At 42.4% G+C, this 27,548-nt stretch overlaps 2 protein-coding genes across 5 annotated transcripts; one reads left to right on the plus strand and one right to left on the minus strand.

Annotated features, from left to right (window-relative positions):
• The first annotated feature begins 3,100 nt into the window (after positions 1-3,100).
• On the plus strand, positions 3,101-16,962 carry fbxo11b (F-box protein 11b). Of its 4 annotated transcripts, none has more exons than XM_073489389.1 (22): positions 3,101-3,413; positions 4,601-4,764; positions 4,956-5,037; positions 5,219-5,363; positions 5,466-5,595; positions 8,091-8,174; positions 8,342-8,474; positions 8,627-8,733; positions 10,360-10,471; positions 12,155-12,261; positions 12,352-12,489; positions 12,575-12,792; positions 13,035-13,215; positions 13,321-13,443; positions 13,543-13,628; positions 13,748-13,824; positions 13,908-14,051; positions 14,232-14,342; positions 14,675-14,782; positions 14,886-14,994; positions 15,093-15,191; positions 15,537-16,962. In XM_073489389.1, the coding sequence occupies exons 1-22, from the start codon at positions 3,326-3,328 to the stop codon at positions 15,664-15,666; spliced, it is 2,676 nt and encodes an 891-aa protein (XP_073345490.1). In that variant the 5' UTR covers positions 3,101-3,325; the 3' UTR covers positions 15,667-16,962. The 4 variants fall into 4 exon arrangements, with proteins under 4 accessions (XP_073345490.1, XP_073345491.1, XP_073345492.1 ...); XM_073489390.1 differs by having other exon boundaries at positions 3,227-3,413; positions 5,222-5,363; positions 15,537-15,763; XM_073489391.1 differs by having other exon boundaries at positions 3,227-3,413; positions 4,956-5,016; positions 15,537-15,763.
• A 768-nt stretch (positions 16,963-17,730) lies between these two features.
• msh2 (mutS homolog 2 (E. coli)) lies at positions 17,731-26,779 on the minus strand. The gene is made up of 16 exons (XM_073490084.1): positions 26,484-26,779; positions 26,082-26,230; positions 25,264-25,548; positions 24,994-25,140; positions 24,187-24,336; positions 23,258-23,391; positions 22,824-23,023; positions 22,100-22,209; positions 21,875-21,998; positions 20,850-21,000; positions 20,656-20,753; positions 20,186-20,431; positions 18,928-19,132; positions 18,597-18,844; positions 18,247-18,422; positions 17,731-18,027 (listed from the first exon to the last, which is right to left on the minus strand). The coding sequence occupies exons 1-16, from the start codon at positions 26,689-26,691 to the stop codon at positions 17,860-17,862; spliced, it is 2,799 nt and encodes a 932-aa protein (XP_073346185.1). The 5' UTR covers positions 26,692-26,779; the 3' UTR covers positions 17,731-17,859.
• Positions 26,780-27,548: the final 769 nt, after the last annotated feature.

A 27,548-nucleotide genomic window follows, 5' to 3' on the forward strand; every position in this document is an offset into this window, starting at 1 on the left:
ATATTTAAAGGGGCATTATGTAGTTTTCAAGAGGAAATTCAAACTCAGAATTGTAATATTTACAATATTAATGAGGTAATAATACAAACTCAGAGGTGTTTATCTTTTCCATAAGTGAATAAACAAGCTGGTCTCAGAGGAAAATAAGGTCCCCAGAACAGTGTTTGAAGCTAGAAAGGTGGCAGGGTCCGCCACATATAAACAAATCAAAACAGTATGAGATTATGTTGTCCTTTAAGGTCAGTTTGTTTATTTAGTTCTTCCCCAAAACTGCATAGTGCCCCTTAAAAGACAACAGTTGCATACAAGTGTCTGGAGCACATCACTGTCACTGTCTGCACCTAAAAATAATGTTACATCTGAGAGAGACGGCTCAAGTTTACTGATACAGTCTCAGTTCGATGTTTTTTTTTGCAGCTCAGGAGTTGAAAGAGTGAAAGAACTTCTTCTCGTCACCTGCTCATGCAGACAGCACGCGCTTTTAAGTGTCTAGACACACCAGCAGCACCGTGGAACAGATTTATCCCCTGTTTTTTGCAGTTGGTTTGTGCTGCGAAAGGTGTCCCTGAAGTAGCATCTGATGGCGTCCTATTTTATGCATTAATCTCAACACAATGGCAAAATCTGTTAGATAAATCCTTTGTTGCGAATTGAATCTTCGTGCAGGCGCAAAGTCATACTCTCCAGCACTGACACTACAGCTGGTTTGTTGCTTTTTCATAACATTGAAGGCATCTTGTTGACCTTAATTTGCTGCATGTCACCCTCCTCTCTCTCTCTCTCTCTCTCTCTCTCTCTCTCTCCTTCGCTGAAAAACAATCCAATAAAAAAGATCACATTAAAAAAGTAATAACATCCAACCAGCAGAAATGGCAGAATGTAGTTTATTTGATGAGAACCCTGCGTGAGGATGATTGTGTTAAAATGGGTGAAGGAAAGTCACACTGTTTATCAGACATTCGACTATTTCTACTGTATTTTTCCTCTTTTTTTATTTAAAATGTTATCAACCACAAACTTTCATGCACTGATTACTAAAAAAAATTATTAATCGCTGCTGTTGTTGAATGCTGAAAGGTGTGGTGCAGATCCTCTCCAGACACAATCACAGCCTCAGTGCAATGCTGTGCCTGCTAAGTACTTTGAGATCATAATCTTTCGCAGCCAAACAATGCCATCTGGTGGTCCAATTACATAAAACAATACTAATTGACCGAGCGTGTTTATTAAAGTGATACTACACCCAAAAATCTATAATTCAGAACACTCACCGCCTATAAGCATAACAAACACTGTGGTTTAGTTTTGGCTTCAGCTTGTCGCGGGAGTTAAAATGGATACCAGCTCTATGGCACGTGAAGTAGTTTCATTATAATTGATTAATGCCTTTAACATTTTTATCATAAATTGATTAATTCAATTTGCACTTTTAATGAAGCATTAAAAAACTCAAAATAACAACAATCAAGGGGAAAAGTTGCATTCTGACAGTTTCTGTTTGAATAATTAGGCTAAGTAATAACTTCATTATTAAACTGAATGAAAGGCTTTTTCATTTTACTTTCCCCCATTTACTTATGTACATTCCTCTTCCTTTCACAAACGATAAACTATTTTGATTTCACAAAAATATGACTGTGGAAACATAAAAATCTCTTGTTATAAACATTTCCTGGAGCATAACCCAAGACTCTGTGTCCCATGTGCTCATATTTACACATATCCTACTGTCCGCTTTTAAATAATTAAGTAATAATTAATTTATTGAATTGGCTTTTTAATTTGACTTTTTTCCATTTACAAATATATATTCCTGTGCCTTAAATCCTCCATCTCACTACGCATGTGTTTCCTCAGCTTTTACACTCATGTTTCCATTTAACTTTTAAAAAATTAAATATAAAAACATGTAAATCTCTTAAAGGTGCAATATGTAATTTTGGAGTAGACATTTTCATAAGAGGAGGAAGATCTTCATTCATTTTCATGACTGAATAAACTGAATAAACAAACTGACCTTAAAGGACAACACAATTTCATACTGTTATTTTGTTTATGTGTGGCGGACCCTGCCACCTTTCTAGCTTCAAACTGTGTTCTACTGACCTTATTTCCCTCTGAGAACAGCTTGTATGTCAGTTAAGGACAAGTAATTATTTCTGAGTTTGTACTATTACCTCATTAATATTGTAAATATTAATATAGATTTTGAAATTTCTTCTCCAAAACTACACAGTGCCCCTTTAATATAAACACTTCCTGGAACATAACCCAAGACTCTGTCCTTTACATGCTCAGTATGTTCAAAGAAAAACTCATTTTCAAATAAACATGGCAAATAATAATAATGTCACCATCAGGGAGTCGTTACATCGTACCTGCCTGTAAAACCAGCTGCTATTCGAAATCTTTTATTCCCTCTGCGATTCGCCTTTAAAATTCTCTGTAGATGTTTTTATAGTTTTTTTTTATAGTTTTATTATTAATTGATGATCAAACAATTTATTAACATCTTCTATTGATTATGGAGTCCTTTATTCCACTGAACTCCTTGGCATATCTTATTTAATTTTAGTCTATTCTATTTATTACTCATCTATTTTTGCGTCCACCTCTTACTGTATGTTTTAGTATGTGAGCAGGGCAAGTTGCCCATAAAATTGTCTGAATATGAATCTGAAAAATTCTCAATTAGATAGCCAGACAATTAAATATATTCATGGTAATGCTCTTTGTTGGTTATAAAGTGGCAGTGCTTGTTGAGGTATCCTTAATATTTTGACTGTAAATTGTCATTAATGCATACTGTTAACACACTGCACTAGCATTTAGCTCACTCGTTACGCAGCTGTGAAAATAAACAGTATTTCGGTGACTGTGGGGTCCATTAGGGAGCCAAAGCATTGATTAAGTCGCCGCTTGACCGATCCCGAACCCCAACAGAAAGGTTTGTCAAGTCGTCTGCTACGCCGCTCCTGATTGGCCGCTGCGGGAGGAAATCATAAAACGCGAGGTGTGATTGGTCGAGCGGACGCTCTGCTCTTCTTTTTTTTTCTTCTCGCGATTGTTTCCCGTGTGGGTTAATGGCTCCTCCTGCTACAGTCTGAGACGGAGCTGGCACCGAGCGGCGATACGGGGGGAGCTGTATCACCACGGAGGAGGAAAAAAAAAAGCGATTACACCCCAAATACCAGCGGGTTTTTGATCGCAATTGTTCGGGTGTAGCTGGGAAATAGGCTGTCCGGGTGGTAGTTTGGGTCGAGGGCTAAATTTAGCAGCGGGCGGTCGAGGATAGCAGTCTATTTTTCGACAACCAACTCCCCAGATGAACTCCGTCAGAGCCACCAACAGGAGACCCAGGCGAGTGTCGAGGCCGCGCCCGGTGCAGCCCGAACGGAACAACGGGGATAGAGGTAAGCTAGGCCGCGGCCGGCTAATGATTAAAGACGAAGCCGTGTCAGGCGATAACAGCCTTCGCGCAACCCTCGTTTTATGGCCACCGGCCTTGCTCTCCACTCCTAGAGACGGCGGGTTCAGCAGGAAAACCCGAGGCTTCTCGCTCTGTGGCTTAGGCCAGGCCGCGCTTTGTTTGGCTTGAGTGATCGGGGCTAGCTAACGCCGCTAGCTAGCTTAGCAGGATATGTGGATGTTGGGGGTTGTCTTCAACCTAACGTAATGCGTATGAAGCTATACGGCCAACATTAATGGCTCTTATTCAGGTAACCTCAGCTGGAGGCGAAGGGGTCGACCTCACACGCTCGGACCACAATCTGCGCGTCTGCTCGGCCGCTGCATTCCCAGCTGTCACTACCGATTCCGAGGGTGTAAATCTGCGGTGTCTTCGGACTGCCATTTTTGGGGTGTAACGTTAACAAAAACATTAGCGGCGAACGGGGGCAATGCTAGCTAGCTGCCCCCAGCTTCAAAGAGGCCACACGCGGATCAGCTGTGATAGATGATACGGATGTGATTAGGATGAATTCACCGTGTCTATTTTCTGCGCTCGGTGGCTGTAAGTTTTGAAGCTGAACGCGAGCAGCGAGCAGATCGAAGCCGCGTCCCCTTCCTTGTTCGCGGCGGTGGCTAGCCGTAGCTCGATTTGTTTACACCGCGGATTTGCCAGCTACGCAGTTCAGTTTTTAGCCATTAGCCGCACGTCTGATCGACTTCATCTGCGGCCCTTTTCACTTGACAGCCCCGCAAAGAGATGAGTCCGATTCTGCTCGTGTAGGACCCCGGGCTCAAATGCACACTGCCCCGATGTCAGTGGGCAATGACTAGACATGAAAGGCTGGTAGATGTGGCTGCAGGGGGTGCATCTGCCATTATCAATCACTAACCTTTGTCTGCCTTACCAACTATTACCCTGTCTGTTAGCCTGCGCAGTGAGAATACTGCATGTGAGCTGAATGCACACCATTGTGTCATTAATGGTCAAAAGTGTGGAGTGGTGTTAAGGGTTTGCTGGAGAAATTTTACTCGTGCAACTGAGCAAAAGAGAGAGATGATTGGGCTTTTATTGTCAGGTATTTCTTGCTTGCTTTGTGCCTGTTCAGAAACACTGTGTATGTATAGGATATATGTATGCCTTTCTGTCCAGATGAGGAGGCTCCTGCAGCAGCTGCAGCAGAGATGGCTATTGAGGAATCCGGTCCAGGAGCTCAGAACAGTCCCTACCAGCTTCGACGCAAGACCCTGCTTCCCAAGAGAACCGCTGCTGCCTCTGCCACCGCCTCTGCCTGCCCCAGCAAGGGCCCAATGGAGGTGAGACTGACACATTTGAGTGCATTTTTGTGTGCGTGTGTATGATTGTGAATGAGAGAGAGAATTGCTGATTGATTAAGTCCTTCTCTGAAGGAACAATGATTTTGTGACTGAGCAGTAAATTTCCCAGTTGATTACTTAGTGCTTGAATCTTGGCATGAAGCTGATATCCTATTTCCTCTCCTTTGCAGGGAGCTTCCACTTCATCAACAGAGGCCTTTGGCCATCGAGCCAAGCGGGCACGAGTGTCCGGTAAGAGCCACGACCTGCCAGGTGTGTGTTAAATCTCCAACTAGGGCAAGGAGAGTGATAGCTTTTTTTTTTTTATCCTTATTGATTTTTCAGTGTGTGCGGATAAATCCATTAAATAGCATGACTCCTTGGTGGGTAAAGATGTTTCCTGAAGCTTAAATCGTGCGTGTGCATGTGTATTTGTGTTTTTTTTTTTTTTTAGCAGCCCCAGCAGAGCAATATCTGCAACAGAAGCTTCCAGATGAGGTAGTTTTGAAGATCTTCTCCTACTTACTGGAACAGGACCTCTGTCAGGCAGCTTGTGTCTGCAAGAGATTCAGCCAGCTAGCTAACGACCCCATCTTATGGTCAGTACCGCTGTCGAGATCGAAACTTGTCTGTTCCTGTTTTGAATGTCATTTTAAAAGCAGACAACTGAAATGAGTTTTGTGTGGCATTTAATATTCTAGGAAGCGTCTATACATGGAGGTGTTTGAGTACACGCGTCCCATGATGCACCCTGAGCCCGGCAGGTTCTACCAGGTCAGCCCCGAGGAGCATGAACATCCAAACCCCTGGAAGGAGAGCTTCCAACAGCTGGTAAGTCTGCCCTGATGAACCTTGCTCAGACGGCCAGCTCACCTAGTTCTTTAAAGGAATATCCAGATTTATCCAGATTGATTTTAGGATGTTAGAGCTGCAAAAAACTATATGAAATGCGATCTTTGCAAATTGGATCCAAACAACATTTGGAGGTAGCTTGAGAAGCGATTCAAGTCGGATTTCTACGGACACGTCCCTGGGCTTTATTGGAATTCAGAGTTCTCAGCTTGACAGCGTGATTGTTTGGAGAGAGAGGTGATGGTTCTCCATTTCCTTTCTCTGTGTTGGAACGAGTATATGTTGTGACTGGCGCCTAGGTCGTTAACCACAGCAACCCATGCAGATACGTTGGTTGTCTGGACACAAAAATCCACAAAAAATGTGATCACTTACAAATAACAGTGTGGACAGTCTATCTCAAAGATCTGATTTGAGATACAAATCTGATTGGCCTGCAGTCTGAACATAACCCCACTGGTTGAAAGTGCTAAAAACTTGGTTCAGTCATATATGGATTTGCAGTAAAATGTATGCTACTCATTCGGGTAATAATATCTGCCACTGAGAAAAGAGGGTCTATAAAGATAAAACACTTTGCACACACACATTAGAAGGCAAATCAAGGTCTGTGTATTTATTTTGAAATGTCACAGTGTGTCCTCTGGGAGATGGAAGCTCAGCTATTACTTGACAGTATAACTTGGACAAGCACATGGGAAAATGTGCTTGATTAAGTAACGGTAAGCAGCTGAATGGAAAAACTACACCAGTCAAAGACTTTTTTAAAAAGTGCCTCCACTAAAGTGCTTGTTCAAACTCGTCAGTATTTTCTGGAAACACAAACACTCAGAATTTCTCGACAGCTGATCCTTAGCGTGACTTTTGTTTGGCAGATTAATGACCAGTATTTGTCGGAACTCTTCTTCTGCTACTTTTCTTTAGAACTGCATACATGGTATTTCTCAGAAGTTCAGTGTCGCAACGAAAAGCTTTCAGTTCATCCACAGTCAGATCAGTTTCATATGTGAACTTTTGATTGCAATGTTGTTCTGAGGCCTATGTCAACAATAGCATGTGTAAGATTCCTTACTGTTGAGTTAATCTCATTATCTAATGATGTCAATCCAGGGATTTTCTCAGACTAAACATCGTCTAAGGTCCTGAGGCTAATGGAAGACAAACATGTTTGCTTTACCAATTATAATGTGGTAGGAAAATTCCAACTCGAAACAAAACATCGATCATAGTTTGTTTCTGTAATGATCGTGGAGTCCTACCTATTGTTTGTGGCTTGTAATTGTGATGTCTAGGAAGACAAGAATGCAGTTTTTTGCCTTGTCTTGCTTGGTTTGTGGGCTGCATATATTTATGAATGCCAGTGGTTCCTAACTTGGGGTTCGGGGCTCACATAACCCTGAAAAGACATTTTCTAATACACAAGATTAGATTATTTGTTCAGATTTTTGTCCCTTTTCCCCAGTGAGTTGTTGAATGATTTTACCTCCTCAGTAAGTGTTCACCGCCAGTAGAAACATTGCTTTGTTTTAAAGGGTCACAAGAAGCACTGATTTACACTGTGTCCCTTTTTTTTATGGTGCCCTTTTGTGTAGCACATTATCTTTACTACGCATTTTCTTTTCACAAACCTTACTCCTTCACAGTGCAATAACCATCACAGAAAATATGACACTTTAATGGCATCACAATATACGGTACTTCACAATTATTATCAGTTACTTGAAGCTTGAAATATATCGATTTTTAATCACGTATATGGTAGAATTATATACTGTAGATAAGCGAATGTACACAGTATGAGGGATGAGATGAATTTTCATTATAGGGATACTTGTGAATGGAGAAAATCAGGAATATCCTCACACTTATGACTTGAAAAAGCTGTCTAGCTCGCTGATATACAGTCCTGTATTGGTTTCCTGATTTACTGTGAATTGCCTAATCCCGTCACCGTGACTGAAGACATGGCTTGCACCCCGATGTGTAAAAACTACTGATTCAGAATTAAAAACAAAAAAGAAACAGACTGGGTCGATGAGGTTTCCTCCATTTGTTATTGAGGACTTCTCATTACCCATTTAAGATTCTGTGGTTGTTTTTCACAAAGAATTGCATTTCCTATAATTGATGCAATGAAAATATTTGTTTTCTTACTAAATGTAAGGTTAAAGTGATTCCAGTATGTTTTAGTGCAACTGAAGTTTTTATTTTTAAGTTTTAAGAATATTTTGATGATTTCACAATTGTGAATCGTGATTATGTCGGACGGGCTAATCATTACAGGAAATTTTCATATCGTCCCATGCCGCAACAGTATGATAACCAAGACTTTCCATACTATGGTATATAACTGTAGCCCTACCTGACTTAAGCAACTAAAGAAAAGACGCTTTTGAGTCAAACTTTACTGTTTGGAGAAGGCTGGTGGGATGCCTCTGACGTTTATTCTGACCTTGGTGTTGTCTGTCTTGCAGTACAAAGGCGCTCATGTAAAACCAGGCTTTGCTGAGCATTTCTACAGTAACCCTGGCAGATACAAAGGCAGAGAGAACATGCTGGTGAGTCTAAACTTCATCGCTTAAGAGAAACCCTTTCAGGATCTACCTCACTGGTCATAGTGCAAAGCACAGCTAATGTAAACACCTGCTAGCTTTTCCTAACTGCCCTCTGATGAATTGTAGGCATGTCTATTTAGCCTCAAAGTGTTTGTGCCTTTCTCCTGCAGTATTATGACACCATTGAGGATGCGCTGGGAGGAGTACAGGAGGCCCACTTTGACGGTCTAATCTTCGTCCACTCTGGCATCTATACAGATGAGTGGATTTATATAGAGTCTCCCATCACCATGATTGGTGCAGGTAAGCATGTTCACTGAAAAGTGCTTAAGACATTACCTTGATGCCTGTGCCGCATGCAATCAATATCTCTTTTAAAGAGAGATACTCTCTCAGCTGTGTTTATGTCCATATGTATGAGGGTGTTAATGAGGTTTTCTCTGCTTCCCCCTCAGCTCCTGGTAAAGTAGCAGATAAGGTGGTGATAGAGAATACTAGAGACTCAACGTTTGTCTTCATGGAGGGCTCAGAGGATGCCTATGTGGGATACATGACCATCAAGGTAAGCACAGATCTCATCTTTCCCCTGATTTATACACCTTTTTAAACAAACTTACTGGCTGTATATTGAAAACCCTGTTTTATAGTCCCATCTGAGGGCTCCAATGTTAAGTTATGTTGTCTCAGCGGGAAGTACCAGCTGAGTTATTTCTCCATAGTTGAGGATAAATCGCTTATTTACCAAATGGAGTTCCTGTGTGGTCTGAGGAGAATATGCTGTATGTAAGCAAGAATCACAAATGAGTCAAACATGTCAAACACGGGCTTTGTAGTGATGCTCATCCGCTCCTGATAACAAAATTATCTGATCGACTAGAAACTTTGTCTGCATCTTTGAAGAGTGGAAAAGGAGACTGTGACCTATAAGAGATATTCTTACAGCTCAAAGCTGCTTCATCGTCATGTTTTGGATTAAGAATTTTTCCATTTGCTGGTCGTTAATCAAGTGATTCAATTTTTTTAATTATTTTTTTTATTAAAGCTCGAACTAGAGTTGCAACGATTAGTTTATCGAGATAAAATGTGGCTGCTAGGGGTGTCACTATTCTCCAAATCCACAATTCGATTTGATTTTCAATGTTAAGGTTACAGTTCAATTAGATTTTTGATTTAAACACTTTCTAGCACTTATCGCTGTACCACTGTTGGACTATCGCATCTGGATTTGTAAAGATCAACAGATCATTGGTTTCGTGCCCTGACAACAGTCATTTATAGTTTTAAATTCCTCCCTTTTAAAAGATATTTTATTTATTTATTTTACAAACATAGCTTGCTTCAATTATTTGTTCAACAACAAAATACCACCCTTCAGGGATGCGACAATAAACAACAAATATAGAAATTCAGTTTCAGTTCAATATGCGTCCCGAGTACGCTCATCCTGCTTTTGATTTCAATCATCAAAATTGAAAGCGACTGATTCTCGATTGAGAATAAAAATTGTAACACCCCTGCCAGTTACTAACCATTTTAATAAACGATTTCAAGCAAAGATGTCAAACATCTGCTGCTCTTTGTCATCATAATGTAAATGAAGAGTCTGTGCAATTCGAAGACATCAGCTTTGGGGCCTTGGAAATTGTGACATTTTATAAACGATTAATCGTGAAAAGAATCTGCAGATTAATCGATAATGAAAATCATTAGTTGCAGCCCTATTTAGAAATGTCTACTTTATCATTAAAGAGCTCAGGAAGCGGATATGTTGATCTTAATCAGACTACTTTAGTGAACCGAGTTGATGTCATACAGTCCCAGTTGCACTGTACAAAATACTAGATTTGGGTTTATGTTTGACTGACGTTAAATAGTAGAAAAACACCTCTGTTGGTTATCTGGGTAGTTTTGCATGTAGAATTAAACCAGCTGTAACGTTTTATGAGACAATATTATTCAGGAATGCAAATGAAAAGGTTTTCCATCTTTTGCAAATACTTAAAACGTCTCTTGTGGTGTAAGACATCACTGTTTCCTGACTGAATTCCCGTTTTCAGTTACAAGTATTAGTGGCACTGCTGCCTCCAGTGAGGGAGAGTCCAGTGTGGATGTGGTGGGTGGAAAGAAGCTCGATGTGTTGTCAGTAAGCGCAGCCTCTGTCTGAACTCTGCTGCCTCTCTCTCCTCAGTTTAATCCTGATGATAAGTCGGCACAGCACCATAACGCCCACCACTGTCTGGAGATCACCGTCAACTGCAGCCCCAACATCGACCACTGCATCATCCGCTCCACATGCACAGGTACCCTACCGCACACGCTGACCACACCTGGACACCTGTACCTGTACAGCCTTAAAAATAACAAAGTTGAATCAGCGCTTTGTTGACTGATCTAACATTAGCTTCTAAGAATAAGAATTACTGCAGTACTGTTTTACATTATACTGCACGGGTGTATGTTTGTACTCTGTGTTACAGTGCAGAGCCAAAGTAACTTAGCCAAAGCACACAGTGTCCCTCATTTTGGTATTTATCACTGACAGGGTTCTTACAAAGGAATTTAACCAAGATTGGGAATATGCTTGAATTTTAATAAAATACTCCTGCATAAATGCTTTTTTTTAAACACAATTTAAAACAAACATCTTTTAATATTTGACATTAAATGATCTTGTCATTATATTTGTTTGTCTCCCAGCATCAAAACGGGCAAGAATTAAATACTCATGATCAGAACATAAAGTAAACTAAAGTGACAGCACACATTGATTGCTGCTGGTATAAAGGAATTCTGCAAATGTCATCTCCCAGGATGAGAAACTTTATTTTTCATTTAGGTCTTGGGTAAAAAAACAAATAAGCAGTCTTTCTTTTTTGCCTTCATTGCGATGGTTTGCCAAACTTCATGTTGTTGGGTAACAGCAATGGAAAAATGAGGGCCAGTATTACAGGGTGTAACGCTATATTCTGTACATCACCTCTGTGTTCAGATCAGCAGAAGAGTTGGTTAGCTGTTTGCATTTAGCAGCCGGTAGACAGCAGAGTCGTGCAGTATGTTTGACTAAGGGCGATAACAGCTTGCAGAGCTAATAGAGCTAACGGCTAGCTAGCTGTTAGCAGGCAGCAGGACAGGTGGGCAGCAGAGTCATGTGTCTCTGATAATGTGACTTGGTGTCATGAGACCTCATACCACGTGTAGCATCAATTAAACACATGTCTTGGGAGTAATTTCTTATTAGGAGTGAAGCCAATCTGCTCCTGCCTACAACATATCCTAACCTTTTGATATTAAGTTTTAATCTTTAGTTTTTTAAACCTGCATGTCGTTAAAAAAAAAAAGACATAATAAATGTGCCTTTTTAAACCGTAATGACTACAGTGTTGGCAGTAGTGGGATTCTAGTGTTAATTTTTATGTATGTGTTGCACAGAAATCTTATCTTCTAGCTGGTAAATACAGGTTACTTGGTAATGGGAATCATATGCATTTAAATTAGATCTTGTAGTATCCACATGATACATGATTGGCAGAGCTGTTGACCCGTGGGTCTGAACAGACTGTATGAACATGTACACATTTTATGACCACAACCAGCATATATTTTAGGGTTGGTGTGGATGCTGGAAATTCTTGAAAATGCATGGATTTTAATGTGCTGTTTTGGATGAAGTGCTTGAAACTTTTTTTGCGTTTACCTTCAGTTTGGTACCCTTCTGTAAAATGCTATCACGAAACCTTATTTGGTCGTTCATAGCACAATAACATCTGATTTAATGCGAAGAAGTGAAATAATCATTTTGGATAAATATGTGTATAGAGATATGTAATTTACCACAGAGGTATGTTTCAACAGTTTCATCAAATATTCATGCTTCTCAAATGTAAGGATTTCCTTGCTTTTGTCTGTTGTCCATTTGATAAAGTAAGCGATGATCACTTGCAGCTCTACTGTGATGTGATGCTTGTGTTTTCTTCTGTGTTCAGTGGGTTCAGCTGTGTGTGTGAGTGGCCAGGGAGCGTGTCCAACCATCAAACACTGCAACATAAGTGACTGTGAGAACGTAGGACTGTACATTACGGATCACGCACAGGTAAAAATAACTTGTTTTGCCATGAATGCACAGTCATACACAGACATTTTCCTCAGTGTGTGTGACTCCACGTCTCGTTGTCCGTTTCAGGGCATTTATGAAGACAATGAAATCAGCAACAACGCGCTAGCAGGAATTTGGGTGAAAAACCACGGTAATCCCATCATTAGACGTAACCACATCCACCACGGACGAGATGTTGGAGTGTTCACCTTTGATCACGGCATGGTAAGTACACTTCACATATGTCCTGTCACACATTATTGCGTGGGAAACATCAGGACCATCTAACACGTACTCTTCTGTGTTTCAGGGCTACTTTGAGAACTGCAACATCCATAGAAACCGTATTGCAGGCTTCGAGGTAAAGGCCTACGCCAACCCCACGGTGGTGCGCTGCGAGATCCATCACGGACAAACGGGAGGAATCTACGTCCACGAGAAGGGCAGGGGACAGTTTATAGAGAACAAAATCTATGCCAATAACTTCGCTGGTGTGTGGATCACGTCCAACAGTGACCCCACGATACGGTGAGGACACTACACACAGGAAACTTAGAAAAACATTCAGGCGATGGAGTGGGTGCAAAATGACATCGTACTGAAGACTGCAAACTATGTCAAGGTCAACATCAGGGCTTGAGACTAACGGCATCTTTCCTGGGATGCCTCTGGACACGAGTGATTGTACTTGCCGGCTACTTGTAAATGTAGGAAAATTCATTTTTAGCATCTATTCCAAGACTGTGATTGTTGTTTTGTTTTGTTTCTAGGGGAAATGCTATATTCAACGGTAACCAAGGAGGCGTGTACATATTTGGAGATGGCCGAGGTTTGATAGAGAGTAACGACATCTATGGTAACGCCTTGGCGGGAATCCAGATCCGAACCAACAGCTGCCCCATCGTACGGCACAACAAGATCCACGATGGACAGCACGGCGGCATCTATGTGGTAAATTTCTTCAGTTAAATATCTGTATGGTGTTTAGTTCAAATAAAAGCTCGAGCTATCCTCGTCGAAAGCATGTTTGACAGCTGATCCCGCTTTGTGTTTCAGCATGAGAAAGGCCAGGGGGTGATTGAGGAGAACGAGGTTTACAGCAACACACTGGCTGGAGTCTGGGTGACCACAGGCAGCACTCCTGTCCTCCGCAAGAACCGCATCCACAGTGGCAAACAGGTAACATTGTATAGGCTATATATATATGTGTAACGGTAACTTATTAAATAACCTTGCATTGAATCTACAGCATGATCATCTGGCTTTTTTAAAATTTAGGTTGGTGTGTATTTCTACGACAACGGTCACGGTGTGTTGGAAGACAACGACATCTATAATCACATGTACTCTGGTGTACAAATAAGGTAATGATTACCCCCTAATTAATCAAAAAACAAAACCAAATGATCCTACGTAAAAACGTCAGCATGTAACCGACTTTCCCAGTTTTATTTTGACTCAAATGATTGCTGAATCTCAACAGGACGGGGAGCAACCCAAAGATCAGGCGCAACAAGATCTGGGGAGGCCAGAATGGAGGGATTTTAGTCTACAACTCAGGTCTGTATTTCTCACTCTTTGTCTCACACATGTACGTGTATTATGTGTACTTACACTTAAAATCCTGCTGTTTGTTATCACAGGTTTGGGCTTTATCGAGGACAATGAGATCTTTGACAACGCCATGGCCGGGGTGTGGATCAAGACGGACAGCAACCCCACGCTGAGACGGAATAAGATTCATGACGGCAGAGACGGAGGCATCTGCATCTTCAATGGAGGCAGAGGTACGAGCCTGAAATTTCTTCCTTTTTGTTCGATATCTGTCTAAAACTTTAACCTATTATTGCACTTCAATGTTAAGATTCACATACTAGAATTCGGGCATCTTTTTACCTGTTACGTTGGTATTTGTTCTCATGATTTTGCCGATGTATTTCTATAATATGCTATCTTTTTCTCTGCAGGTCTGCTGGAAGAGAACGATATCTTCAGGAACGCTCAGGCCGGTGTGCTCATCAGCACCAACAGCCATCCAATACTCCGCAAGAACCGCATTTTTGACGGCTTCGCTGCAGGTTGGCTTTCAAAATCAACTCGTATCAGAACACATAACATCCTAATTCAGTGGCTCCCAACCTTTTTTATTAAAGGACTTGGTTTATTTCAATGAGCAAAGTAGTTTACAACCCCTGACTAAGTGACATATTTTATGGATAGTTCATATTATACTCAGTCCATAAAATGCCAGTACAACACGGCTTATAAACTGAACAAATAGTGAATGTAATAACTGCCAGAATGTGGTCTAAAATAAGTGATTTGTTGACTATTTCCTGCAAATATTGCATCAATTTTCCTTCCTTAGCGTTCATCTCCTTGTGTTGCTGATTGTCTTCTTCTTCTCCAGGTATTGAGATCACTAACCACGCCACAGCCACGCTGGAGGGCAACCAGATCTTCAACAATCGCTTCGGAGGCCTGTTTCTGGCCTCGGGGGTCAACGTCACCATGAAAGGTAACTTTGTGTGCAGTTAAGCTTTTCCCCGCCTGGTTACAATCTGGTTGTATCTGCCCTCTCATCACACACCCGTGTTTACTCTCTGTCCCTCCTCCTTCAGATAACAAGATTCTGAATAACCAGGATGCCATTGAGAAGGCGGTGAGCAGAGGACAGTGTCTCTACAAGATCTCCAGCTACACCAGTTACCCCATGCACGATTTCTACAGGTAAACTGAGTCGAACCCAAACTCACCTGCACCTATCTCGGTGATCAATTACACATGCACATTGTCTTATCTAAATCTGCTTTGTCTCGTCTCTCCAGATGTCACACCTGTAATACAACAGATAGGAACGCCATCTGTGTTAACTGCATCAAAAAGTGCCACCAAGGGCACGATGTAGAGTTTATACGGCACGATCGGTAAGACATTCTGGTTCTTTTCAGACATTTGTTTTATTTTCATGCTGTCCCATTGTGTTCTATACAACCCTGAATACAAATAAGCTTTGGATGCTGTGTATAACGTAAAAAACAACAGAATTTGATCATTTCTTAATCCTCCTTGACACATACTCAATTTAAAAAGAGTACAAAGATGATATATTTAATGTAGATAGGCTCAGGAAACACAAAACCGTGATCCCATTGTTTTTATTTACGTTGTACACAGCGTTCCAGCTGTTTTGGAATGAAGGTTGTTCCTGATTTTCTTTCACTCATTTAAAGACACTCTGGTTCATAATCCCTGACGTCTGCCCCCTGCAGGTTTTTCTGTGACTGCGGAGCGGGAACGTTGTCCAACCCGTGCACGCTGGCCGGAGAGCCCACACACGACACAGACACTCTGTATGACTCGGCGCCGCCCATCGAGTCCAACACGCTGCAACATAACTGAAGGCATCGGCCTTAGTTACACTCTCACATTAGCATACAAACACATTACACTGCACACAGACACACACACACAAACATATACACACACACGCAGTTACATACACACATCCACTTGCAGCCATAAGGACCCAGAGAGACTCTGCGATTGCGGCGCTCTCGGACGGGCTCGAGGTGAAAGAGGCTGCAGAGGAAGCAGCTTCCTGCCCGCTGCAGTGTGTCTGACTGCAGCGGGCCAGACTCCACTAGAGGGAGCAGTGGAGCTGACAGAACGGCCACAAGAGATTCCTCATGAGTATTTCTTAATGCAGTCTGTAGACAAAGTGAAGATGGGAAGAGAAGGGCTGTCGATCGGCAGCCAGCGAGTGAAGATATCCCCCCCACCCCCCACCCCTCCGGCGTTAATCCTCGGCCCATTTCTTCTTATTCACAAGAACTGCTGTCAAAGAGACTTCCTGCTTCCTCGCAGCTGTCATCCCCATTGGCTGCCCAGGCAGTTGTAACTAGGCAACGAATGGGCGGATGTTGCTCTGTTGTGTGTGGATAAGGAGCAAGGTTGTGTGTGTGATGGAGCACTTGGGCTTTTTTAAAAAAAAAAAAAATATGTTCTGATCAATGGATTTTATTTCAATGCTTTCTCATGTAGTTTTGTATTTTCAAGCAAAAAGCTGACTGTATTTGAATGTCTTTTATTTTATTATATATTATTATAATTATTATTATTTTCTTTGGTTAGCGTCCCTCCTCCCACCCCGACACAGAGGCAAACTGCAGACACTCCGACGTCCCAGTGGTGAAGTTCTTTCTGTGAAAGAGAATCTCGTTTAAACACTAAAAACCCTCTCCAGTATATTAGCTTAAATGGCAGGTGGAGGGGCTCCACAGTTGTATAAAGGTGTGTATGTGAGTGTGTAAATGTGTGTTGTGTACAGTGGAAGTTGTGTGTGTGCGTGTATATGTTTATAAGTTGATGCAGTCAGTGTTTCGTGGAGAGGGTTTCAATAAGGGGCGTCAGAGCTCCTTTGTACTGGAACCGACAAGTCAATCTGCAGTCCCCCATCCCCACCCCACCCCCGTCCTCCCCCCTTCTCTCCCCCGTGTATCGTGGTGACTGTGGCTCCTCATGCAGCCTGAATCGTATGCATGTACCATAACATCTAGACTTAATATATTGTGAAGTATTCAATAACCATTATGTAGATGCTAGTTGGAATTCAAAAAGGGGTATACTTTCTTAGAAAGACAAAAAAAGAAAACAGGAAACTGGCCATTTCTAAGAAAATAAAACTTTATTAGATCAGAGGTGTCTGTCTTTAAATTCACATCCCACAGAACTGACAAATGACTGGTTTTCTAAGACAAAATGCTGCTGAAGAACCCCAGGAGATGTTCAGCAGGTCAATAATTGCATCGGAAACATTCACCTGCTCTGAAAATAGACCCTTACCTGCATCAGTCCTCTAACAGCTGAGGCTCTCTTGGGTTGTGATCGCAGCATCTATTTTAATGTCCAAGTGTTGAAATATTTTCAGTGGTCGCTGATTGTTTTGAAACATGAACCTATGGATGATTTATAATGTTAAAACTGACTTGCTGTCGCTCCTGCTAAGTTGTGTTGCTCTAATAGAAGCTTTTCAGCCACAAGACACATTGGCGCTGTTAAATCAGTTTGAAGGACTTTTCAAGGGGAAAAAGTCAAAATTCTGATTTCTTTCCTACTCTTGACAGCAAATTGATTATCTTAAGGTTTTGTCCCTACTTCTTAAATCCCAGTGCTTTAAAGAAGTAGGGAGGTAAATGTAAACAGTTTACAGTATCTGGTGTCTGTAGATACAAGTAACTGCACAGAATAAGATATGTACTGCAGAATACTAGTTCAGACATGAGTAATGAGACGTGTTGGCTGAATTTTAACATGACATTGAGAATATCTGTTTAAACTCGGTGCAGCCATGAAATAACATTGGATGTGACTGTCACATACGAAGTTATGTGACTGATGGTTATTTTTGACACTCCTGATGAGATTACACAGCTTGTGACGCTCAAAAAACAAACTCACAGCACATCGAGTAATGATGCTTTATTGAAAAACTATACAGTATAAGAGCTTTAGTGTGGCTGTCTACAGTAAATGAGCTCTGACCTTTGCAGATCAGGATGAATACATGAGTGAAAGTTTGAATATCAAGCTGTTTTAACGTGGAACGCAGCGTGAAAGCATCTCTGTGATGTACGTGTTGTTCTTGGCGACGAGCTCTTTCTTCATCTTCCTGAGCTCCGTCTTCACCTCCTCTTCAGTCATGGTGGCAGAAGGAAGTGACTTCACCTTCTCCAGGAAGTCTTGGATCAGGTTCTCCCCCACCTGAAGGGACAGGCAGTGGATTAGGTTTACAGAAACTACTGCAGATGTCGGGTAAATATTTGTATCTTCAAAAGAAAAAGTATATTTACATATTTAGCAGTGTTAGAAACAACTGGAGGAGTTACAATGACCATTAAAGGACCAACCCGTCAACTATGTACAACTATTTATCGTATATAAGAAGTGATGACGGTGGATTGTGGGAAAACGGAGCCCTACTTGTCTGTCAGTCCGTCGTCTCTTGGCCTCGGGCTCCTCCACCTGCTCCGACTTGTCCCCTGCAGGCTCCTGGAACTCCTCCAGCTCGTCCGCCTTCTCCTTCGCCATGGCAACCACAGCTGGCGGGAAGGCAGCCAGCTCGGCGACGTGGATCCCAAAACTCTGGTCGCACACACCTGGACGTACAGTTAGGGCCGAAGATACAAACTTAGACAAGGAAACTCAGTTTTAAACATTTTAAAGAGAATTTTAGCGATAATACTCGAGGTCCACATCCAATCACATCGATCCTCACGCCTTGGAAATGTATAAAACTGCATTAATAACGTGGCTGTGTGCTGAGGTCTGACCTGGTTTGACTCTGTACAGCATAGTCAGTGTGTTGTGGGAGGTCAGCGCGGTGACGTGCAGGTTGTGGACGGTGGGCTGCTGCGCTGCCAGCGCCGTCAGCTCGTGGAAGTGTGTGGCAAACAGGCAGAAGGAGCCGATTTTGGAGGCGACGTGTTCGCTGATGGCCCAGGCCAGACCGAAGCCGTCGTACGTGGACGTGCCTCTGCCGAGCTCGTCGATTATGATGAGCGAGTTCTCCGTGGCCGAGCTGGAGGGGGGCGAGCAGGGACGATGAGAAAAGGCTCGTTTGTCAGCGTTAGTTTGAACAAGCTCTCGTGTGTCTCATCTTACCGCAGAATGGCGGCCGTCTCCAGCATCTCCGACATAAAGGTGGAGACTCCTTTGACCTGGCTGTCTCCTGCTCCCACCCTGGCCAGGACGCTGTCAATCACGCTGAGCTCCGCCTTCTCGCATGGCACAAAGCAGCCGATCTGAGCCATCAGGGCGATCACACCCACCTGACGGATAAACGTAGACTTGCCGCCCATATTTGGTCCTACAGACATAAAAAGAGAAGAGGTTTATGAAGTGTATCATGAGTGATGGTGAGGTACAAGATGTGTCTACAGATACACAGAAAAAACAAAGGATTTTATACAGTAACATGTTGAGGGAACGTCGTTTTCATCGTCTTATTTTTGTAGTTTGGGCCTTCAGCTGTAGTTATAACATTGGGCTCTCGAGAGAGAGCACTTTCTACCTCAGGGGACCAAGAAAACTGGGTTTAATATCTGTCAGCATTCTTATCTTCACAGTTCTCCAAATGCAGCGGAAACAAACGGGAATGTGTTGAAGAGACAGAGTTTAGTTGTGTTTCTGGAACCAATTGGTCAAAATTCTGTGAATGAGAACACAAGATAACCAGAATGGATACCTCTGCCAGTCCCCTTGAATTAATTCAATCAGGCCTAATCCGATGTCAAACTCATCACTAGACATTTTAAACCACCCATGACTGCTTAACCATAATTTTAATGCCACCAGATCTACTGTGGTTATATGCGTCTGTGCACCAGTGAGGTTGCTTTTCCTGAGCTATGGCGCTGAATAATGGCAAGAACCTTTTTAGCAGAATACTTTGATGCCACAGTGCATTTAACATCTTACCTTTTTGATACCAAATGTCATAACTTCATCTTTATATACAATTAGACACAAGCGGACCCACTCATCACTTATACCGTGTGACCAAACTGTGGAGACTACAACTGTTTTAAGTATCTTGGTACATATTTAGATGAGTTTCACAGACAATGATGATTTTATATGTAAGAAAGCCAGTCAGACTGTTTTTAGTTAGGAAACTGAAGGGGTCTGGGGTGAGTGTCGACGTCCTGGGAAAGGCGTACGTCAGTCCGATAAGGAGCGTTCTTGTTTTTGATATTTCTGTTTGGCACGGGCACCTGACCTTAGTGAAAAAGAAACAAGCTAAATAGGGTTGTTAAGGCAGCAGGGAAGATAATAGGTGTTTCTATTGAAATGATGTTTTAAATATTAAAATCAATCAGGCACGGTTTACAGGAGGTAAACATACATCCCAAATTCACACCTGTGATAATATAGAAGCTCTTCTCTCCCTGGACGAAGGTGATGTCGTTGGGTATGAAGGCGGTGTCCGCGTCCGTCTCCATGCAGGGATGTCTGGCCTGCTGCAGCTCCATGCGCCTGCAGCCGTCGGCCAACAGACGGGGTCGAACGTACGGCACCGGAGCCGAGACGGACGCCACGGCAAAACTCACCACCACATCCAGCTGCGCTATCACGTCGCTCAGCGTCTGGAGGGGATCCACGTAACCTGGTGGTTCAAAGAGTTCCTCACAGGAATTATTACGGAGACGTGAGGCTGCTGCATGTTGCACAAAGTCTTCCTCTGTGTGCTGAACTGAATGAAATCAATTACTAAAAAAGGTCACAAAAGGCAAATTCCTTCTAATTAAGAGATGATCATTGTTTGTCTGTCTGTCAAATCAATGTCATGCAGACGAGATACAGTGATCACCATGTGATGAGCTTCCTCACCTGAGGCAATGTTGATGATCTCTTTGACGATGGCATTCTGCGCCTCCTCGTACTCCTCCCTGTTCTTGGAATACTCCTCATTCACGGAGCTCAGCTTGCTGCAGACATGTGAGAGAACAGACCATCAGCTGACAGGGGGGGCAGAGGGTTTACCGAGGCCGACGTCAGGTGTGAGGCGGCGCTGTCGGACGGACCTGTTTGTGAAGCGCACTCCGTTCTTCTGCACGTCCAGCGTGGTGAATTTCTTGTTGTTCCTCAGACTCTTCTCCTCCTTGCAGGTGACTCTCAGGTAAAAACCCAGCATGGCATTTGACTCCAGCTTCACCGTCTTACCGGCATCCAGACCTGAAACACGACGTTACTCTGATGAGCTCAAACTGAGACTCAGACAACATTCAAGCATCAAAACACAAAGACTTCTCCGCTTCATCTGTACAGCCATCAAGCTACATGCATGCGGCTCTCATTCACGGCCTCATTTAGTGTCAAAACCAAAGCTCATGACTGTAAGTCAGAAGGTCATAAGTGTGAAGCCACCGGGAAGTTTGTACAAAGGACGTAGTACTTACACTTTACAGAGCTTTAATCTGTAATTGCTGTGTCTGTCATTGTGTGAAATGAGCTGTCACATGCTTGTGCTCTCTTGGCTTGGTTTATATTTGCGTGACAGACTGTGACGTATGTGACATATGTTTCCACTGCGCAGGATTTGTGGAGCATGCTGGCTTGCATACGGCAAAAATACGACATCCTCGTATTTTTTGGCATACTGCATTTCACATACTAAATCTTTTTCTGGCATACTAAATAGCATGGTAGTATGGGTACTGGAAGGCAGGGTATGTGTGGGAAACACTGTATAGGCAATATAACACCCATTATGTCAAACACAAAGATATCTTCACCCTGGAAGGAGTCGCCCAAGAGGTCTGTTTTCTCTGAACGTTAACGTGCGTATGAACGCAGAGAAAAAGCTTTATTTTAAGAAATATCATGTTCATGTGGACGAGGCAAGAGAAGAGAAACTGTGTCTGTAGTATGACCACAAATGATTCATCTTCTGGTAAACAACAAAGACAATGAGCTTGTACTTTGATATCGTTTAAAGTTTTGCCTTTTAAGACCGTGTTGACTCAACACAGAGAAGGGTTTACTTAGATTAATAGATTACCTTGTTGGCGTTGTGTGTGTATGCGTGTGTGTTTGTGTGTGTAATCACCTAGCTCTCTGGCTGCACTGTTCAGCACGACCTGCATGCTCTTTTCCAGTTCGTCCATCTTTTCTCTCAGCTCACTCAACACGGGATCGAACGACGGCTTCACCAGGAACTCGTGGTGGTCAATCTGCACGTGACGCGCGACATGCAAGGAAAGAAACCACGTTAACAACACGGAGAATTGGTAACATACAAATATAATGGATATATGAATAGTTGAGGAAAGACCTGGTTCATGTCCAGAGTGGTTTCAATCATCTCCTGGTACTTCACAAAGTCATTCTGCATGTCTCTGAGAGGAGACAGGAACACGGCCTCCAGCAGGACCTGGTAGCTTCCTACAACACACAACAAATAGGCCGATTATACAAGTATAATGAGTATAAGATAACAGCTCCTATGCTTTAGCTCCATAATTAGCATACAGATGTGAGAGTGCATGAATCTTCTCATGTGACTCCCAGCAGAAACGTCCCAAAAGGTCAAAAATATTCCTTGTAGATTCTCACTGATCACATCAGAACTCGATCCTAAATGGCTGTCTTCTTCGAGCTTGTACTATAAAACCAATTTACTATGAAGCTTCCTGTCTTTATTCAACAGCGTGGAGCTTTATGATCACATTGTGTCACACTCTTCCCTAAAACCCTGCCCCTCAGATCCATCCTGCTTGATAAGAATGTCTTTAATGGGAGCAGGGAAACAAAACATGGAAACAAAACCAGGTTTCTTTTTCCATCATACAATAAGACTAGAGATGCTCCGATTGCAATTTTCTTGGCAGTGTCAAATTACCAATTATTTAAAAGTCTGACCTGCCAATTCTTTCCTTCTACGAGCTATAATTAAAACAGCATACACAAACATTTTTATAACCTTTTTTTTAATGAAAATTCTGCTGTATGTTTTTAATAAAACACTGATCAAACTAACACGTTGTAGACCATTTTACCTGAGTATCTCTCCAGGGCAGTGATGAGGGCCGGGATGTGGCTCACAGCCTGGTAGACGCGGTAGCAGTCCTGCAGCGTTGCAGTGTGACGGTGGAACTTCTTGGCCAGACGGTGCAGGTCGGGAAACCGCCGCAGCAAGTCCTCCTGACAGGTCTGCCTGAGCTCCGAGTCGCACACGAAGCTCTCCACCAGGTCCAGCCTACAAACACACAAACAAAAAAGTCATGGTCTGGTTCAACCCCAAGTTTGAAAGCTTTAATTATACGCACATTATGTTCAACTTTTTAAGAGAAAGTTTAAAGCACTTTCAAGGTAATTAAACAAAGAGTTCAGTTAAGAAACAACCGTCAGCTTTATTTAGCCGATACCATCTATTAAAATGTGCTTCTGGACATCTCTTGATCTGGAAAATTGAGTCCCATCATTGTATTACCTCTCCTCTATTTTGGTTTTGTCCATCAGTGGTTGTTTGATCCACTGGCTGACAAGCCGCTGACCCTGCGGTGTACGACACTTGTTCAACAGACCAGCCAACGAATGTGCTCCACTGGTGTCCTCAGGGGATCCCTGCAGGAGATGATTCAAAAAGTGAGTTTCAATGCATTAACATGATACGGTAATAAAGATGCCTGGGAACAAAAACAACCTCAACAATCTACCAGTCTAGGACATCCTATTACATTCACACCTGTGGAAAATGTGTCAGCAGCTGCAAAAGGTCGGCTCCAAGACCACAACACCGTACAAACAAGCTTCTTAGTTAATAAACAACTCGGGAACATTTTGTACATTGCACACTGAGTGTGGTACACACTGTACCTTCCTCTACAACCACGAATTTTACACTGATTAGCCTGATTAGTTAAGAGTTTTACACTAGGAGAGAGTCAGGTTAGCCGTTTCCCCTAACTTCTATTCTCTATGCTAAGCTAAGCTAATAGATTGCCATAATACAGCTGTAAATTGGTTCCAGATGTGTTTACAGGCGCCACAGTTTCTGATTAAATTCTGCAAAAGTAAATTGATTAAAGCTGCAGACTGTAACCAGCAGTCAGTCGATATGATTGGATGTTTCTTGCTTAAATCTACCTCAGGACTTGTAACTTTGACTTGTATACTTTGTATCCTTTGTGCGGATGATTCAATCCAGAATTTCAGAGTTTCATTCCCATTAGGGCCATAGAGGTTCTCACATAATATTGCACAGGGGTGAAATTATTGAGACTTTTACTTTCAGGACCAGGGGCGACCAACGGCACCTTCCACTTCGAAACTGAATTAGCATACGGACATGAACAGATTTAAAAACCAGGACTAACCAAGTAGAGGTAAGACAAAGAACACCTGGTTCCTGTCACTGACCTGGAAGAGGTTCAGAGCCCTCACAGCAGCGTTGTCCAGCCTCATGTACTGACCCAGGTCCAGAGTGGTCAGACTGAAGGAGTTGAAGTTGGACTCGTCAGAGAGCAGCTCCAGGAAACGTACCACCGCAGCCAAGCAAGACATGGCCACCTGAGAACGCAACAACACACGGACGTTTAATATATTCAGCTTTTATTTAATTTAACCATTCTACTGATGTTGTTTATGCAGACAACAAGGGGCAAATAAATGTTTTTTTCTTTACGTTTTCAGATGTTGGACTGTTTCATCATGCGTTTTTACTGTTTGGCAAGAAAACTAACTGGACACGAAGCAACGCATGAGAAAACACAGATGATACGAATTTGAATTGATAATTAGTCGGGCACAGCTCAGAAGAGGAAAGCTGTTTTCCAAAGTATATGGTGCCCCTTGAATGCAACAGACTGTTCTTTATCCACAACTTCAACTGCAGTGACATGTTATAATAATGACATAAACAATTAACAAATAAAAAACAGAAATGACAAAAGTAAAATGGTAGATTTTATGTGTTGCATGATTACCTTATAGTCTCACATGAATCAGGTCGTCCTGTTCAGTGAATCAAGAACAAGAACATAAAAGAGTTGTGCACCTTGCGTGATTAAATTACCTCCGTTGATAAGAGCTCTGTATCGTTATTGTGTAGCCCTTGATGTTATCACATTTGACAGAATCTTGGGTGATTTTAGTGGATTTTTTGTCTTTCTTGCTCGTCTCAAGTAGGTCAGCCTTAAGTATCAGGAAGCTCTTTCTGTTGTTCACCTGTTTGTCCAGCTCAGGGAGAGTGTTACTCGCCACCGTCTGTCCTTTCTTGGCCCTCAGCAGCCTGTTGAGATCCTGGACCATGTCCTTGCTGCTAAACTCGGCTCTCTTCCTGTCAGAGACCAGCACGCCTCCACGCTGGACCACCTACGCAAACACGACACGACAATAATGTCTTCGCACCATGAAGTCCAGTTAAAGCGAGTTTCATATCTTTGACATGGAGCACAGATGCTTTTCTGTCATGTCGTTGCGCTGCTCGACACATACCTCCCGAAGTTTACTGCCGTCAGCGTTGCCTTCACCCTGAGCTAAGAGACACTCTTTGGGGCTGATCTGGACGAGCAGAGACTCCAGGTTGGAGAAGATCTCGTTGTCCGGAAACTCACACACTCCCATCGTCCTCTGGGCCGCGTCCACATAGCCGACCCCGACCACGCGCTGTCCGTCAGCGCCTGTAGCGAACCGCACCGCCACGACTCCTGCACAGCCCTCAGCTCCGGTTCCACCGCCGAACAGGATGTCTTCAAACTGAGTCAGGTTTCCTGGAGAGGCCTGAGAGAAAGACAGAAGGACAGAGAGATTCAGACGGTGTGACGAATCAGAGCTTTTCAATGCATGCAGCTTGGCGAGAAGACCCACAGTGTTCTCTGCAGACTTCCAAATTGTCTTGACTTATATGCTGTCAGGCAACAACAGTGGTTACATACCTCATGACAGCTGTTAATCAGGCCTTCCCCAAAGCAATCAGCCTTCGATGTTTTACAGGACAATAACGTATCATGGCCGCCTTGGATTGGTGTGTTTCATAGATGCACACAACTCAAATAAATCTACTTAAAATCTCCTGACTTTTGCTTACATTAGTCATCCTGTGTTCATCCATATCCCCCTGCCTGAGGTAGTATTTAAACAGACAGTGTAGACTGGACAGTGAGAGCACTAAATAAAGGGCGTGCAGACATACAGAAGCATAATATATAGAAAAACACATACTTCACAGCACTGGCAGAATGAAAGCAGCATTTAACATTCACATTTACAAAAACAGACTCCACAGTGTCACTCCTCCATCGTGAACACGTCACCTTGTACTCGATCCTCCAGTCGTGCTCCTTGCTGCTCTTGCTCTGGTTCTTGTACACTTCCACTCTGTACTGCCTCACCAGCAGCAAGTCTTTCACAAAGGCCTCGAAGTTGGGCTTGCTCAGGACCACACTCTCCAGCTTACGACTCCCTGTGGACCAACACGTTTACATTAATATTAGAAACATGCGGCTTCATTTTCTGCAAAGCTCCCTGTGAAGCGACCTAGCAGGGCTGCAGCTAATAGCAGCATTTGTAGCTAGATTAGCTCGCGGCTACATCTTGACATTTGAGTACATGCATTAACACCACGCAGCTTAATTAGCTTTGAAACAGCAAACGCAGCCTGTCAACGCTTTATAAGCTCCAGCTAGCTTCTCGGTTAGCTAGGCTATAGAGATTACCTGAGCCCAGATATTTGATGACCCCGTTCGTCTTGAAAACCTCCTTCGCCGCGAATATGGCGTCTTTCCCGTGAGCAGTGTAGTAGTCGTTCCGGTCGAATATCCTGAAAGTGGTGTCCGGTTTCTCCGGCATGGAGAAAATGAAGTTTAGGAAGCCGTGCTCGGCTGCACTGTCCATGGACAGGTTCTGTTTCGGTTGCACCGCCATGCTGGAATCTCCCGCCACCGCCAGGAACAAACAGGAAATGACGTTCTTCTTCTTCTGCTTCTTCTTTTTCTTCTTCTTTTGGTTTTATGGCGGGTTGATACGATGACTTTTACGCTGCATACCGCCACCTGCTGTACCGGAGTGTGTAGCATGGGGATAAAATAAAATAAAATAAAATAAAATAAAATAAAAATACAATAAATTAAGATAAAATAGGATAAAACAAAATCAAAATGAAATTAAATGAAATTAAATAAAATTAAATTACATTAAATTACATTTAATTTAATAAAATAAAATAAAAATACAATAAATTAAGATAAAATAGGATAAAACAAAATTAAATTCGATAAATTAAAATTAAATTAAATTAAATTAAATTAAAATACAATAAATTAAGATAAAATAGGATAAAACGTTAGGCTGTAAACAGATTACCGTGTCCTACCATAAAGTATGTGACTACACAATTACTATACACTGATCAACCTACAAGTTGTAAAGTCAGAGTTAGAATAGTTTTTTTAACTGAATTCGGCCTTTAAAGATGGACTAGTGAGAAGTGTTCGCTGTGATGACGATTAATATCCCCAACAACCTATAAAGTCTCGTTTAGCCACTTGTTAGCAACTGCTGTTTTTAAGACACACAAGAGCTTACGTTGTAGAGGGAAACATGTAAATATCTTCAGCCTGTGTTAAACACAGACCTGTTCTAGAAATAAACTTATTTTACATAAAATGGAAGAGAAGTGCTCTAAACTGATTGTTTACACGTTGTTCAGATTATCACAGACATTATTGTTTTCAAGTAGCCTATGCTTTGAAATGTACAACCTTATAATATTATTATTGTTA

The sequence above is a fragment of the Pagrus major genome, chromosome 20, assembly GCF_040436345.1.
Source record: "Pagrus major chromosome 20, Pma_NU_1.0".
Lineage (NCBI taxonomy): Eukaryota > Metazoa > Chordata > Actinopteri > Spariformes > Sparidae > Pagrus > Pagrus major.